This window comes from Platichthys flesus, chromosome 16, assembly GCF_949316205.1.
Source record: "Platichthys flesus chromosome 16, fPlaFle2.1, whole genome shotgun sequence".
Classification (NCBI taxonomy): Eukaryota; Metazoa; Chordata; class Actinopteri; order Pleuronectiformes; family Pleuronectidae; genus Platichthys; species Platichthys flesus.
In genome coordinates, this window is record NC_084960.1 from 4,633,930 (window position 1) to 4,650,516 (window position 16,587).

The 16,587-nt window shown below is 43.8% G+C and overlaps 1 protein-coding gene across 1 annotated transcript in view; it reads right to left on the minus strand.

Annotated features, from left to right (window-relative positions):
* grin2aa (glutamate receptor, ionotropic, N-methyl D-aspartate 2A, a) overlaps positions 1–16,587 on the minus strand; it is a 115,366-nt gene that overhangs the window by 39,332 nt on the left and 59,447 nt on the right. Inside the window, exons 3-4 of the mRNA XM_062408992.1 lie at positions 7,017–7,183; positions 4,235–4,663 (exon numbers count right to left, since the gene is read on the minus strand). Of these exons, the coding sequence (XP_062264976.1) occupies positions 4,235–4,663; positions 7,017–7,183 (596 nt within the window). The remainder of the gene's footprint in view (positions 1–4,234; positions 4,664–7,016; positions 7,184–16,587) is intronic.

A 16,587-nucleotide genomic window follows, 5' to 3' on the forward strand; every position in this document is an offset into this window, starting at 1 on the left:
TGCACAAAATATTATGTGTGTGTGTGTGTGTGTGTGCGTGTGTGTGTGTGTTGGCTCAGGCTCCTTTTACGCTGTAGCTCAGTTTCAGAACCATGACTGCACAATACCCGTTCACCTTTTCAACATCCCCTTCCCTTCTGATGAACAATTAATAATCATCTCGTGCTCTGGGATCTGCAGCAGTTCCCTTGCTCCCTCATGTCTCTATACACACATTCAAACCTAAAGCAACTTGATGGTTGTTTATCTCTGAGAAAGATGTCAGTCATACACTGTTGCCGCTTCATGAACACACCATGGACACCTCTGCGCAAGAGAGCAGACCCTGACCTTTTCATATCTTTTGTCCTGTAAATATAACTTTAGTATGTGTGTAACGCTGGAACAATACGTAATTTGGAGATCCACTTTACGGGCAGAGAAAAGATGCCTTTGAGACTGTCCCATTTCTCTTTCCATCCGAACTCCTTATTATCCCCCAGGACTCTTTTATCAGGCTTCATTCACATCTTCATGAAAACATAAAATAAAAGGTTTTGTTTACTCTCACACAGACCAACGTGATTTAGTCTCCGTCAAACTAACTGTTGTGTTTTACTAACTCTATCACTTCTTTCTTTTTCAGTACTTTTTCTACTCCTTCCTCTCTCTGTGCCCTCTTCAGAACAATACAATGAAAAAGTGTTGATGTGTAGTTTCTCTGTGTGTGATTAATTTCAATACAGACAGAGTCCTTTACATATAGAATCCTATTTAATTGTATTTTTGATTATAGTCGGGATATGTTGCTTACACGGAGAATGAAAACCTGGTTATCTGTGCACATTCTAAACAGGATATTCCAAAAACCCCAATTACGTACAGTACAACCTCTACCAGTGTATTTCAGGAGAAGCAAAAATGACATATACAGTTGTTCTCACTGGGGGACTTCCTCTCCGTCTCCATAGGTGGCCGTGTACAAGTGTATTCCCAGGTAGTCAAACACACATATAATGGCATTTCTCACAAATCACATCAACCGCAGACCCAAATCCACATGGGGGAATAGAATAATAAAAAACACACAAACACACACACACACACACACACACAGTTAAGCAGGTAATCATGCAAAAATGTAATATTTATACTTTTTTCCCTCCGACAGATGTTGAAAGCTTATGCCTCTAACTCTTTGAAAGCAGTTTTGTAAAAAATATATAAACACATCTTGAGTTTTATACTTTACTTACTTATCTTTTACAGACTACTCTACACAGTTTAAGTGCATCTTATGAAATATTATTAAATTTGTGCACATGTGACATATCTGTTACATTCCCATGTCTATTCACAGCTCACATGACATCTGCTCCAGGACTCAGTATATGTAGTGGTGTGTGATATGCGTATGTGTGGGTCCCAAGTGCTGACCCTCATATATCAGGGCTGCAGATCCTGAAATTACCTGTCAGAACAACCTCACACACGAACACACACACACACAGGCACGCACGCACACACACACACACACACACACATAAATAAGTGCTTAAGTCTTTTAAGGCGCGCTGCTCACCACTGCAAGGTGAGAAGTACACTGTAAATCGGTCATGACAGAACATTGACTCGGGGGGGGGCGTATTTCTCTTGTTTTCCAGCACACACACACACAAACTCACCTACAGACACACACTTGCCATATTTTATGTGGAGCACTTCTTGTCACTTGGTCTTATTGCTGCTCTGGCCACTGCTCTTAGTTGGTCATTTGTCTCCTGTTTTTATTTTATTTTATTTTTCTATCACTCTGCAAAACATATTTATCTCCGACGTGTCGCAGTGGATTTATCATCCGAGCTGTCGGGGGCAAAGTGAGTGAGCTGGAGCTTCACTGCGGGTCCACACTGCACGGCACCAGTCACAGGGACTACAGACTTTTCTGTGATTTCAGCACAGAATATTAATATTATTCTCATCAAAATAGCTTTTGTTCTGCTGCGACAGTTTCCTGGCTCCCTCCAGAACGGAAGCGGCATCCACCGCAAATCAAATTGTTGTCACGAATCGCGGTGGAGGTGTTCGAGCAGAGAAACTCATACATTTCAAACAGAATGCTCGGCGACTGTTTAGAGAGGATGATGCAGTTTGGCAGTTTATCAACATAAGAACTGGAGAGGAGGCGAGAAATAAAATACTGTGACACTTTGTCAGTGATGTGATATGTCACACGGCTGCTGTACATGTGTACACGCGGCCCATCTGCCCACCTCTGTGCCCGGACGTGGGTGTGCGCATGCTGGCATGTTCCCATATCTCCCCTGACAGCCGTCGATGGTCTAACAACCCACACTGGCCCGTCGCCCCCCCGTCCCGGCCCTGACCAATCGTGTTCCTTGTGTCCGGCTCCCAGGGCCCCATTGGCCGAGCTTTCTCACCCACAAAACAGCCATCTGTGGCAACTCGTCACATGGGTAACAACCTGGGGCAGCAGAGCATGCTGGGAGCAGAGTCAGCTGGCTCGGATATTTGATAATTCTCTTTTGGTTTACCTGCGATAGCACGAGAGTTATATCAGTGTGGATGTGGTATTTAAAATGTTTAAAGATCCAATCAGTCATACTCTGCACAGTATAACCATCATTTGCTAGTGGGGGCTCATAAATGTTGCTGAACAAAGCCAGTAAGTTAAGTGACTGCTGCGATTCTAACCTCTCATCACGGGCAGAGTCCCATTTGCTTTGCGCGAAAGCTCCAATCTCCTATGCTTCCTGAACTACCCACGGCCGGTGCACGGTGCATGGTGCATTTTGTTTCTGCAAAAACCCAAATTAAAATTGATTGAAAGCCTGAGGGAGGTTCAGACTAAAAACATCTTCAATACTGATGCAAAGAATCTCAGGAGCCAGAGAAGAAACCGGTGATGTAACGTTGGGACACATGAGCCAAAGGGACTTTTGATTTATTGACCAATTACATGAAAACGTATTAGACCAGTTAAAATTTATAGACAGTCGCTGGAAACTGACCCCAGAGGGAAATGTTAGACTTCCATCTTGAATTCCAAAGCTGATATTGGTTTAGCAGATGCAATAGCTGGGATTAATTCAATCTAAATGATATAACTGTAGTAACATTAATGCAGAGTGCTTGAAATGCACCTGATTCATTATTAATCTCTCACTGTCTCGATGTTTTCCTCTTTGTCTCTCAGTCGGCTCCTCTGTCTTTTACTCTCAGCCTCTCGTCCTCTGAGATATTGTTATCTGACCGAAGGTATCTGAACCATTGAGAAAACGCTATTTATTCTTTAAGTAGTAAATCAAATTAACAAGATTTCTTCATTAAATCGATTCCCAATTTTATACCACGTATGGTAAACGTAGCTTGTTTGCCAAATAATGTGGCAACTTTTAAATACCAGAGCAGATCCATGTACCTTCAGTGGTTCTGTTCTTCTCAATCATTTTCTAGTCTAACCATGCTAATTGTAAAATAAAGAACATTGGAAATGGGAAAACGTTTGAGAATTTTGCCTTCAGTGTATTTGGAATTGCGTTTTGGAATCAGAATGACTCATTTACACCGAAGAATTTCAATTTCACACATCATTATTAAATAAAAGGAAAAAAAATGAACAATATTGGGATGTAAACACAGGTTGTGTGTTGCTCTGCTTCCCTCCTCTGCCAGATGGAGAGGCAGACAGAGCTGGCAGGACTTGCAACATCTCCCACCGGCTGCTGGGGAGCCGGGCGCTTGATGAGGAGTGAGAGAGTCAATGAGAGACGGAGGAATAAATGAGGAGAGGAACAGAAGGACTCATCAAGGAGCTCTTCAATGTTGGAGAGCATTCATTGGTAGCGCCCTGCCCCCCCTGCTCTTGGCCCCTGTCCCAATTCGTCCTTTTCTGCCCAAATCACAAAATTGTTCCTCATATTCCATTCACATTCACGTTTCCTTCCCTTCCTCCTCCCACACTGCTACACTTCCTCTGCCCTTTTGGCTCTGACTCTCAATGATGTGGACTTTCATCCGGTAATTGTATCGTCCTTCAGTCTCAATCCTTGGAAACGTGGTGGAAGTCTCCAATTACCGAGGACGAGGGTGCAAACAAAGACACTCGAGCACACACACACACATAAATCCATGCCCATTAATACACCTACCTCCTTTTAAAAGTACACAAAACAAATATTATAGTGGCGTTCATAATTTCTCTTCTTTAAAAAGACACTCTTCCTTTACTTACTTGTGTAGTGCGCTGGGCGGCAGCTTGGACGCCTTCTCCATCGGGCCGTAACAGGAGGTTCTGGCTTCGGGGATGTCACCGTACTCCTCCAACATGGCTGCCGCTGCCGACGTTATGATCCCTAACCCGTCGCGGACCCGCGCCTCCAGCGGGTAGTCCCAGTCGTCGTACGACACCGAAATCATCCCCGACGGGAAGTCCTCGGGCGTTATCTCTGGGTTCCCGGTGGTGAGCGACGGCACAATCCAGATGTATCCAAATCCGGTGAGGCCCAGGGAGCGGGCCTCGTCCAGGATGTAGACCGCCTCGTCCTTGGAGCAGTAGAGCAGGACCACTGGAGACTGGACCTTCTTCAGCATGATCTGAGAGCGACTGTCTTCCTCCACCGCGTCCAACACGATGATATTCTGCAGGTCCCACCCCACAAAACTGACGCAAGGATAAAGAGGACATGGAGTCAAATGTTAGTATTTGAATAATAGACTATTATCGTGGCAGAGGCGCTGACAAGAGCCCATAATTATCCATTACAATTAATATCATTGTTAAGTGGGACGTGAATACTAATCACCTGTGCTTATTGTCAGGGGAATCACATTAAGGCTAAATGGGAATGCAAATGCTAAAGCTGCTCCTGTATAAAGACGCTAAGCAGCTAACGAACAAACAGTAGCTTGTTAATGTGTGTGTGGGGGGGGTGTTGGGGCGGAGTCGAGCCCCTGGTCACTCATCAGGAAACAACGCTGTCATCGACATAGAACAAGAAACTTTGAAAAAAAAACGTCTCGCTAATACTGCATCGGCTCAAGCACGTGGCTGAAGAGAGTTTTAATCAGCTTCTGTGGCCAGTTAGCCAGAGTGGGCACACTGGGAGAAAAATAAGTGCTCATTAGGCAGATAAAGCATTTGCAGAGGATCTTTTTCATCCGGTGGGACTGACTGTGCTTTTTTCACAATGTCCAGAGTGATAACATCCAGCAGCAGCCAGTTTAGCGGCCTAAAGAGCGGCGGAGGCAGAGGAAATGGCCGTTCTGTTAGTAATTAAAGAACATGAGATGTCATAAACCGGTGGCACGGGCCCTTCGTGGCAGAGCCGCCGGAACCAGGGACAAAGACGGACGTGCTCTCACATCAGGAGCAGTTAAACAATCATGTAAGAACCCAACCACAGACAGGTGGTGTAACGGGAGAGGCATCTGGGACTGGTCCGCTTCCTGTCCTGCTGTCCAAAGTGATACTGGTCTGAGGTCCCACATGACAGGACTAGTAAATCGAGACAGTGATACTCAGAGAGAACGGCAGAGAAGCAACGGTGGAGACGAGGACGCAACACAGGAGGTTCAGGAAATGAATTCAGTTAGAAACACAGATACCAACATGTCACAACAGCCTTTACTCAATTAGCCGACTGGTGAAATACTCTGCTGGGAATGATGGGAGTTGAAACTGTCTTTTCCATGACTCAGTTTGAACCAGCTTACCACAAACGACAAAGGCTTATCGTGGTTGTATAAATCCTTGAATATTATATCAACATTGAGGTCACACACTATGGTTCTAATTTATATATATGTGTGATAAACTGGAGCCTGATGGGAACTTGGACTTTTCAAATATTAAGAATTATTGTAAGGGAACAAATTCCTCTTATCTTATTTAATTAACCGTTTAACAATGTGTTTCCGCTCGTGTATAATTAACACTGCGTCACCAGATTCACACGAGCTGTGGGTTTTTTGAAGCGCGGCCTGGTTTGACATGAAGAGTAACTGCTAATGGGAACGACCGTCCTGAGCTGGGTTTCTATATATCACAAGTGCCGGCACCAACCTTTACCAGCGCCACGTGTTTTTTTTCGGCCACAAATTATGGCTCGCTGTTCTTTTTTCATTTTCCTCTGTGGGGGGAACTAACACATCAGTCAGATTGACTTAATGGTGCAGCACAGGGCCGAGCTGCACACACAGAACAAGTCACCTGTCATCTGCGTTCATTTGGAGAACGCTGGGCCTCTAAGGCTCTCTCTCCACACACTGTACGAGAGCGGCGGAGGAAAAACAAAAACACGAGGCCAAAACATCGCTTGCGGTAATTCTGCCGAACAAAAAAAGTAAACTTGTCGGTTCTCCGGGGAAATTCGCAGTGATAATGGAGAAGATTACAGATGAAATAGAGCAGCGGACTTGGAGAAACGCCTGGAATAGTAACTCTTCATGAAACATACCTACAGGTCTTGTTATCTTCAGATTTTCTTCCTGCACACTGCTGCTAGTGAAAGGTGATTTTCAGCCTGTGTACTTCATCCTTCCTCTGTTATGGCTCTATATTCTCAATACAATCTACTCTGTGTGTGTTGACAGGGTTTCCAGCTGAGTTTGAAACTTTCTGTTGCACAACAGTTAATTATTTAGTTCATGTGTCATTGTGTTTTTTCTTGAAATTGCATTTTATAAAATACTGTGAAAACTATCTACAGTAAATACTGTGATATACTGATATATTGGTAATACTCTCGATTTGAATGTGTCCAATGGAGCAAATGGCATTGACTTTGACTTTTTACTTTGGTCCATGTCCCATCCACTCACATGGAGGAAACAGGGTTTAGGGCCTATACTGCAGTCAGCCACCTAAGAGGCTGTCATGCTGTCCATCTTTAGTAAAGTACCTCTTTAGTCAACTTCTTGTTTGGGACTTTAATGCACTTAAATAATCATCTGATAGGTAGAATTACAGTGAGACAGTGAGGATGTGTGGAGCGGTGAAGGGTGACTGATCCTACCTGTTGTCCACGGTCGTTTTCAGGATGTTGATGAACTCCTGGTAGCCGGGGAACTTGGACGTGACGATGGAGAAGATGTGCCAGTCGTACTCCTCCATGATGTTCAGCATCAGCAGAGCCTCCTGCTGGATGGAGGCGCCGAACTGGAAGAAGGTCGACTTCGTATCCTGACAAAGGAGAACAGGAGGCGCAGAGAATTAGTTACACATTCTTTTGCTGTTCTTTTTTGGTCTAATTCAAACAGCATCTGAGAAATATCAATCTACAACAGAGCACTTCTCATTTGGCGCATCATGAGTGTGCAGACTGTCTCTCTCCCTCTGTCACACACACACACAGATCCAGAGTAATGAGCATCCCCAGTGGAAGAAATATATGGATGAGGGGCCTCAGAACAATTCAATTAAGACCAAATTGGAGTGGTGCAGTGCAGGCGGAGCTGCAGAGCTCTGTGGGCCTGGTTCTGGGGTTTCATTCACTCTGAGTTACTCATATCCGCTCCATTAAACCTGACTCACAATCATTTGCCTCTTAAATCAGCCACACGGAGACACTGGCTTGGACAGAGCAGACAAGTGCTGTTACAGGTGGACAAATGAACTCCATTCGTTTATGTAGGATGTTTGTTTTAAATGAGTCATTTCGGTTCGGCCTATTGGATGAGGTGAGATGAAACCAAAAATTGTGAGGAGGCAAAAAGCATTTAACATCAAGACACGTGCGGAGTCTTCGCTTGTTTATCGCGTGATCTGTTTTTGTGTGTGTGTGTGTGTGTGTGCATGTGTATGTATGTGTGTGTGTGTGTGGGTGTGTGTGTGTGTTACCTTGAAATGTCACAGAGTTCACGCATGGCTTATCTTGACACCACTTGTCTTTGGCATTCTAATTATGATAGACCTGAAGATGTGTGCATGTGTGTGTGTGTGTGTGTACCTGTGTGTGTGCGAACCTGTGTGTACGTTTGTGAGGTTGCAACCTGACAGCTGAAATAAGGGCGATGACACACAGAGCAAAAGGTCGGAGCTCGAGATAAGAGACGAACAAAGATTCTGCCCCAGTGTCACTTTGTCAGATGACACCTGCTCTCAAAAATCAGCAGAAACACTGAAATACACTAACCCTCATGAGGGCACACACACACAACTGACACACACACGTTTCCCTGAAGAGGCTGAGTAGTAACATGTTTCTGCTGTCTGCGTATTATGATTCTATGACACAACATTTCTATCTTTTCACACTCTCTAGAATTGAGATAAGAATGCTATCTTGGGGATTTGGAACCAGAGTCTGCTCAGCAACATTACGTTTAGTCCATGTCCTTTCCAGTAACATGGAGGAGGCAGGATTTCAGAACCTAAATTGCTGCCAGTCACAATGAGGCGCTCGAGATGCATCAAGTCGTCCGTTTTTATTTGCAGTCGATGGTTTATGAAGATGGACAAATGCACAAGGTTGTGAATGAAATGAATGTTTCAAATTGAGCTGACAAAAGTTTACGAAATAAACTTTCCAACCAATTCATTTCCTTTCAATATGCGTTCCTCTGTATATTTTGTTTTGGTTCCACACCAGTTTGTCTACTAGTTTCTTATTTCATAGCCATTTTGTTGAAGACAGATTTCCACTTCTGAGACTCGGAGTAGGTCTAACAACCGAGTGAGGAAGGATTCGTGGGGGGGGGGGGGGGGGGGGGGGGGGGGGTGAGAATACATACAAGTAGAAAGCAGGGACTGGGAGTAGTGGTGGATGGTATTTGCAACCGTATCAGTGCGCTGTATGTAATTTCATCTCCACATGCATGACCTGGCATTTCGTCCTCCACTGTGTTGATAGCCTCTGAATAATGTGGTTATTCACTGTTTGCATTATTCGAGTGTGTGTTCGTGTTTGTGTGTGTGTGTGTGTGTGTGTAAGTGAGCGAGCGCACATCGTTTTTCCTCCTATATCAAGACTCTAGAGTGCTCTTTAATGGTATTGTATCTGTATGCGAGGTTGGCTGATTCGATACTCAGACTCAAGTGCTCTTCAGAGGCTCCCTCCGCAGTTGTGTGTGTGTTTGTGTATGTGTGTGTGTGTTCTAATGGGGAACAAACTGCAGCAATGCCAGAGCACGGGGGTGGAGGGTTGGGGGGGAAGAAGGGAGGCCATGCTATAAGACATGTCACTTCCTGTCTTCATCACAGCAGCGGCCGATAATCCCACACTTTGCTCCAATCCACAGAGCACTGGGACCAGCACGGGGCCAGAAAGAGCACTGGGCGACCGGAGGGGGGGGGCATCAAGTAAGCTGGAGGGAATTATAACTATGTGTATTTTATTTCCTTTCAGATAAATACTGACGTCTTCACCTGCCAACTGTTGAGAAACCAGTTTGCTCACATGTGCAATAATGTTTCCTTTGAATTTATTCATAATTTTTTGTTTGTTCAGCCTTCTGATGCTTAATATGTGTACGCTCCCCATTGCCATATCTCCTGCATGCTCCATGTTAGTGGATGGGACATGCACCAAGCTAAACAGTCAAAATATGCATGAAAATAATTGAATGTGTGTTATTTTAAGGGTAGTCTCATCACAGTGATGTCTGTTCAATTGTTAACTTTTGCAATAAGAAGTTATTTGATTTATATAAAAACAGAGCTCAGACAGACTCACAATTTGTTGATCATTTCCAAATGCAAAAAAACCTCAGCGTTTCCTATCAGGGATATTTGGGCTCTATGTCTGGATAGTGGGAGGAAGCTATGTCGTCCATCTTCACACACAGTTTGTAGTGAGGAAGGTTGGTAAGTTTAAAATGTCGGAAAATATGATTTAATTCTTCTGTTTATTTGAAAAATCACAACATTTCTCCTTGTTTCTATTCTACTATGAGAATAAACTCACGCTAAAGGCAACTTTAATGCACGATGAATATATCAGAAGCTACTACTGGCTCTGAAGTACTTTGCCAGTATGTTGTGTGTGTGTGTGTGTGTGTGTGTGTGTGTGTGTGTGTGTGTTTTGTCTGAAAGGACTCAAGCTCCGGGCAGGAAGCCAGGATTTACCACAGACCAAAACAGAGATCTCCCTTTCACCAAAATATTCCCTCTTTTCTGGTCTCAAATGATTTCTGGGCGCGTGCCGGAGCTCATTTGTGCCGGCCAAGCCCACGTCTCTGTATTTCCACTGCAGCTCAGCATATCAAACAACAACAGAGCCCAACTGGACTGAAGAGATTTGGACGAGGCCGGGCTCCATATCCTCATTTTATGCAAGTGCATGATCGCTAACACTACTTAGAGTGTGAACATGGCGAGTTAGGCCTCAGCGTGTTCCCTCAAAGCTCGGCTCTTTGGGTTGACCTAACCCAGAATCCTCAGACCACAGCCGCCTCCGGAGGACAAGACTCTGAGGACGAGCTCTGAATAAAAAACTGCTCTCCTACTGAGGGACAAGGACCAAAGTCTGTCCACAGGAACACCCACACACAGAGGAATGTAAAAAATAAAATCATATTCTGTTATATGTACTTTACGTGTACAATTTCAAGTTTTTGCGCGTGTCTTTCTTTATCATATTGATGATGATTGATATTTGACATGTGTCAATCACAACCCTTTATCTTTATACAATTTGACAATTTTGGGATAAATGAGGAAGGGAAAGACACCGAGGCAGAATGGATATGGTAAATAAATTCTAAAATAGCAGATGGGACGTGTGTGTTTGTGAATGTTCATGTGTGTTTGTGTTTAACAGGGGAAATGCTAAAAGGAAGCAAATTAGCCCGAGAGTGGCAGACGGAAAAAGTTCCATAGAGACATTAAAATTAGAGACAAAGAGGGAGGGAGTTTGGATGGGGGGGGGCAGAGAGGGAGAGGAGAAGCGATGGGTAGAGCGGTGAGGAGGAGACCGATGGTGACTAAGCAGCGTGTGATTGTTTCTAATTGGGACGGCTCACAATCCGTGACATCAGCAAACAGCCAATCATATCCTCTCATTTCACCCTTGTCAAGTGTGACATGTCTCTGCTTTCCACTCACACCTCAAGCTCGCGGCAGACACACACACAAACAAAGAAACACACACACACACACTTGCATGCGCACACAGTCTGTCGTCACATCTCTTCTGCTCCTTGCTCTGTCTGTCATGTTCACAGTCTCCCAACTCTCAAATTTCCCACTCTGTTGCACACACACACACACACACACACACACACGCAGACACACACAAACACACACATAGACACTCACAGGCACACACACACACAGCACCAATGATGCAGATAAACAAACAGGACAGTGTGGCTAAGTGGAGATTGAGGGGAGTTATAAATAGTACTCCTCATATCCTCTGCTGCTGATAGCATCATGCACTGTCTGGTCTGATGACACAAACACATAGAGACAAAAAATTTGATCTCACACACACATAAGCGCGCGCACACACACATGCACACACTTGGTGAATTGTGGGTTCAGTCTGTGAGGTTCACGCTCATAGAGATTAAGGCCTGACCGTCCAAACCTGCATGTATTTGTCATATGTCATATTCATCCTCGTATCACTATCTGCTCAATCTGATGTCAATCTCGTTGGTGCCGCTTACTAAATATAAACAGACAGGCCTAAAAATAGTGGAGGCAAAACAAAAGAGAGAGAAATGTCTGTTGTGGACACAAATTGAAAATGCTAACCGTGCGGCGCTCGCCTTGGGAACCACACGGAAACAGTGTCTGCAGCCAGAAACATGGAAACATTTAAATAGTCTCACATGAAGGATGAAGTGAGTGATTACTGTGTGGAAGCTTTAACCTGACAGAGGATGGGCGTGGGCCAAATATTATGCCACGACAAGAAATCATGAAAACGACAGTAGCAGAACTCACCAGGGATAGAATTCTGTATCATATTGTATAACTCTACGCATGAAACATCAAATACAAATCAAAAAGGTATTTATCTATAATTCCCTCATATCCTTGAGTCCTTGGTGCCAAATTACAAGAGGTGATGACTCAACATGACTTAGACAGTGAGACGTCAGATGATGGTCAGAGATAATTCTTCGAGATCACCAGTAAAGGTTGAATTCAGACACGAGAGATTAGGATTCTCAGTGAAAACGAGAGCTGGGCCAATGTTTGTTCTCTGCATTCAGGCAGAAATCAACACAGACGAAAGGAATCTGGAGTTTTTTGGGGGAAAAAAACAAACACTAGAGGGGGAACTCCTGAGGCACCAGCTTGTCTCTTTCCTCACATGTGCATATAGAAATCTCCCAAAGCATAATTGTTGTATCTGTTTCACAAAACAGAGTGGGGGCTTTATGTTTTTTTTGCAGCTTGGCCAGAAAAACATCTCTACAGTATTTGCTTGTGTCTGCAGGGGTTGGATTGGCACAGATACATCCTCAAATCGACGGGTGCCAAACAGATCCGGTGAGTGGAGAGAATATAAACACAGGTTCCAAATGTAAAACAAGTGTGTCAGCTCATATGCTGGCACCACTTGGTCCTGCTTCCCCCTGAGTATTTGGTCAAGGATATAAAGAATAACAGGACGGCCAATTAGGGAAGTCGAAAACTTTGCTGAAGTAAGTGCAGCTTCAAGAAATTCGCCATATGTGTGTTTTTTCCCCCGAGGTTTCGTTCCTTGTGCGATATTCCAGAAGATTTCAGTCGGAGGAAGTGATATGATCATCTATTTAGGAAACAGGCTTCAATTAGATATTGTGTGTTATTTACATGAAGAGACTTTTAAATATAGAACTATTGACAGAGACGCCAGACGTGAGAGTCTCATGAGATGGGGAGGAAGACTTCAATTTGAATTTCAGTAGAAGGAAAATGTGCAGCAGTCTTTGAAATCAGAATATTTAACTAGATTATATGATTATATTAAATTATAAGTGCGTCTGTCTTCTTGATTCAAAGTCAGTGCAGGTCGCCTGATTTCTGACTCTTACAACACTTCATTTGTAGAAATAAAAAATAAATTTCTTTATTCAAGGAATCAACTTATGATGTTAAATTCACAGAACTTTAATAACTGCTAAATCCTTTCTGAAGACTAATCTAGGTGATTTAATGCAACCTCTGTGTGAGTCGTTCATCTCCCCTACTGGCAAAGACCAATGTGCTGGAACTTAATATTTTACATTTTAACATAATTAAGAGGATAAGACATTGAAAAACATATAAAGTCTTAGTTTTAATATTCAGAATAATACCTAGATTTCTCAGACCTTTCAGAACATAAGTCCAACTACAATATTGCTTAGAGGAAATTCTGTTGCGGAGGTGAAAGCTTACAAGTTGAAAACAGGTTTGAAAAATATAAATAACGTGATCTATCTGCATCATGAACATCATATCAGTGTTTTTTTAAACAATAAAAGTCTGAAAAAATTCAGAAAAGTTAGTTAAAAGTTTGTTGAGTTCGACCAAACAACCGAAACCCACCAGCAGACAAACAGAGTCGCAGTCCAACTCAGCTTCCTGCTGTTCACATGAAAACTTCATAACCCGGTGATTGTGTTTTCTCTCCAGCTGAAGCAGCATATGTTTCTCTGCGGACGAAGAAACCCCTTCTGAGTCTATTGGTTTATGGTCCCCTTTAAAAAAACAGTTTGATAATGGCAGGCTGATGTAACGGAGCCATAACAACGTTACGAGGCCCGAACACAACACGGAGCAGACGACTTCACCTCAGACGTGTGACGACAACTTTAAACAGCTTCAATAAAGTCAAATGTAAGGTCAATTAAAAACCCACGTTTCGTCTGGCATTCACTTTATGTGTTTTTTTTATAACTGTATGGTTTTAGTATTTATATAAATGTATATTTTATAATACATAGCTTAACTAAAGGTTAGTGTTGGTAATGTACATGTTATTATCTTTATTTTATTGCTGTCTTCTCTATTGTTGATTACTTTGGTGTAAATCAGTCTGTAAAAGTAATTTTTTAACGTCCAATGTATGTCCATCGCCTGTAAAGCACTTTGATATAATAGGTGTATTTGTAAAGTTGATTTTGAGCTGCTCAGTAAAGGCTCGTTTTAACAACACTTAGAGACTCGCACACAAACCCACAACACAACTTAAACAAGTTAAACAGCAAGAGCTTCTCTTCCCTTTATTTTCAATCTAATAACGACCAGGGAGAGAGAAATACGCTTCAACTAACAAAGCAGCTTCAGTTGTGTCTTTCACTTACGGCACATTATGTAATTGTAGAGCGTCCCTGTGTAAATGGGCCTGTCAGTGTGTTATGAAAGTGTGACGCTTATTCGCTCTTTACTGCGTCTTTTAAAACAATAAGCAGATCTTGTGGCGGTGCTGTGAAAATGTGTGTGTGTGTGTGTGTGTGTGGAGAAGGGTTGTCATTAAACTCCTTGGTGTGAACAGAGGAGAGGGGAGGCACATATCCTTTGTTTGTGTTGGATTGTGTTGGATAATTACAGGGAAACTGATGCTTTCGACTGCAATGGAGGCCGCACATGCACAATGGGAGACGCACAAACACACAAACACAGACACACAAACACGCACACACTCAAAGATTATCAGACGAGGCTGCATTTGACGTCACAGAGGAATATTTTTGTCCATTTCAGATAACACTCCCCGACGGAGAGAGGGACCTAAGTTTATCACAGAGGAGCAGTGTCTGTTGGCGTGTGTGTGCGTGTGTGTGTGTGTGTGTGTGTGTGTGTAGCTGCGTTTCCTCTGTCAGGACTTTTTAACAAGCAGCCGAGCCCCCACAGGGAAACACTGACAAAATAACATCATCCCTCTCTCTCTCTCCGTCTCTCTCACTCTCCTCCTCCCTCTCTCCATCGTTGTCTCTCTGCGTTTGCCCTCTTCTCCCACTCACTCTCTTCTCTAATAAGTCCAGCATCCTCCTCTCAGTGTCTTCCTTTCTTTTCGTTAACTCTCTATCCAGGGGCCCTGTCTTTTCTCGCCTCCCTCTATCCGTCTTGCCCTCTCCCGCCCACTCGCCATCTCTTCTAATAAGGCTGATATTCTGCTGCCTTCCTCCGGGAGCCGACCTTACACCTGAGCAGGAACAGCTCTTATCAGTGTTGGGAGTACAGCTGAACAACGTGGCCGACAACAACGTATTCATAAAACAAGCAGCCATGAGAAAATGTGGCTTGAAGTCCAAATTGATGCAAAAATGTCATTCTTTTTTGGATTTATTTTAGGCTTGGACTATTTTCAGATGTGACAAATAATTCCCCATCCTGAGGGTGAGCCCCACCACATGGAGGCTGACATATTAACAAATGCATTTACGCAACACAACGTCACACTTCATCTCTGGCCCCTGTTTGAACTCGTCACACGTGGTCTCAAACAGTCACGTCTCTGTCGTCCTCTGCAGATCTGCTCGTTGTTTATCTCGGCCTCATCACGACACTGTGCACCTCGCACCCGCCGGCCGCACATGAAACTGTCGGGGTCACGATCACGGCCGCCGCAGTCACAACACGTTCAGTTTTTTTTATTATAGAAAATGATCATCACTCTGAATATCCTCAACAGCCATAACCATCATAATTATTCGCTGCGTCGTCGCTGTCAGCATCTCTCATTTCATCCCTTTCCCTCTCGCCCAGCTCCTTCCATTTACGCCTCCTTCTTTTCCTCCTCTGCTCCCCTTTTCCATTCTGGTCTTCCTTCCTTCCTTGTTTTGTATCCTTATCTCCCCCTACTCCCTCGGTGCCTGTTTCTGGCATTTTACTATCAGTCCCCACCTCACACTTCAGCAGGCTTTTGAATGAACACGAAAGAAAGAGAGAGAGAGGGAGGGAGAGAGGGAGAGAGAGAGGGAGAGAAAATCCCATTGGATGAGTAAAGGTGCTAATCACAATAAAATAGAATTTTGAATTAGGAGTCGCTGCACAGCCTGATCCAAGACGCGCTGGCTCTTTATTGAATACATAAGCAATATTTCAACATGAAAATCTCTTTGTCAGGATTACTTGTTGGAACATGTTTTCTTTCTAAAGTACTGAATGGAGTAATCCTGTATGGAAGGCACTCCATCGCCTTAAAGGGTTCTATAGACTTGAAGTGCTTTAGATGGGAGTTCAGTGCAAGGTAACAGGATGTAGAGAGATGGCATCGTGCACACGTAATCTAAGGTTTATTGGGAGAGACAATGCAAAGGGAAGAGGCACACGGTTCACACGTGCATTATTTGTCTCACACACAAACACACACACTTATAAATACCTACAGATGGATGTTTGCACACAGACACAGACACACGTCCTCTCTACTCGAAAAATAAAAGAGATTTCTAAACGTCGTGCGTTTGTGTATCTGTGCCAGAGGGCTGGTGCATCACGCTGAGTTCCCTCCAAAGACACAAACATCATAATATGAACCTCGGCTCAAACAGAATGTAAGAACACCCACTGACCAGAAAAATCAAAGCCCTCAAAGGCTCGATTTACACACAACAAAACACCTGGACCCGCGTCGATGGAGTCGTAACGCAGCGGAGCACACGGGCGGAAGTGATGTGAGTCAGCACGAGTGCTAGTGGGAAAAGAGGGGAATTAGGGGG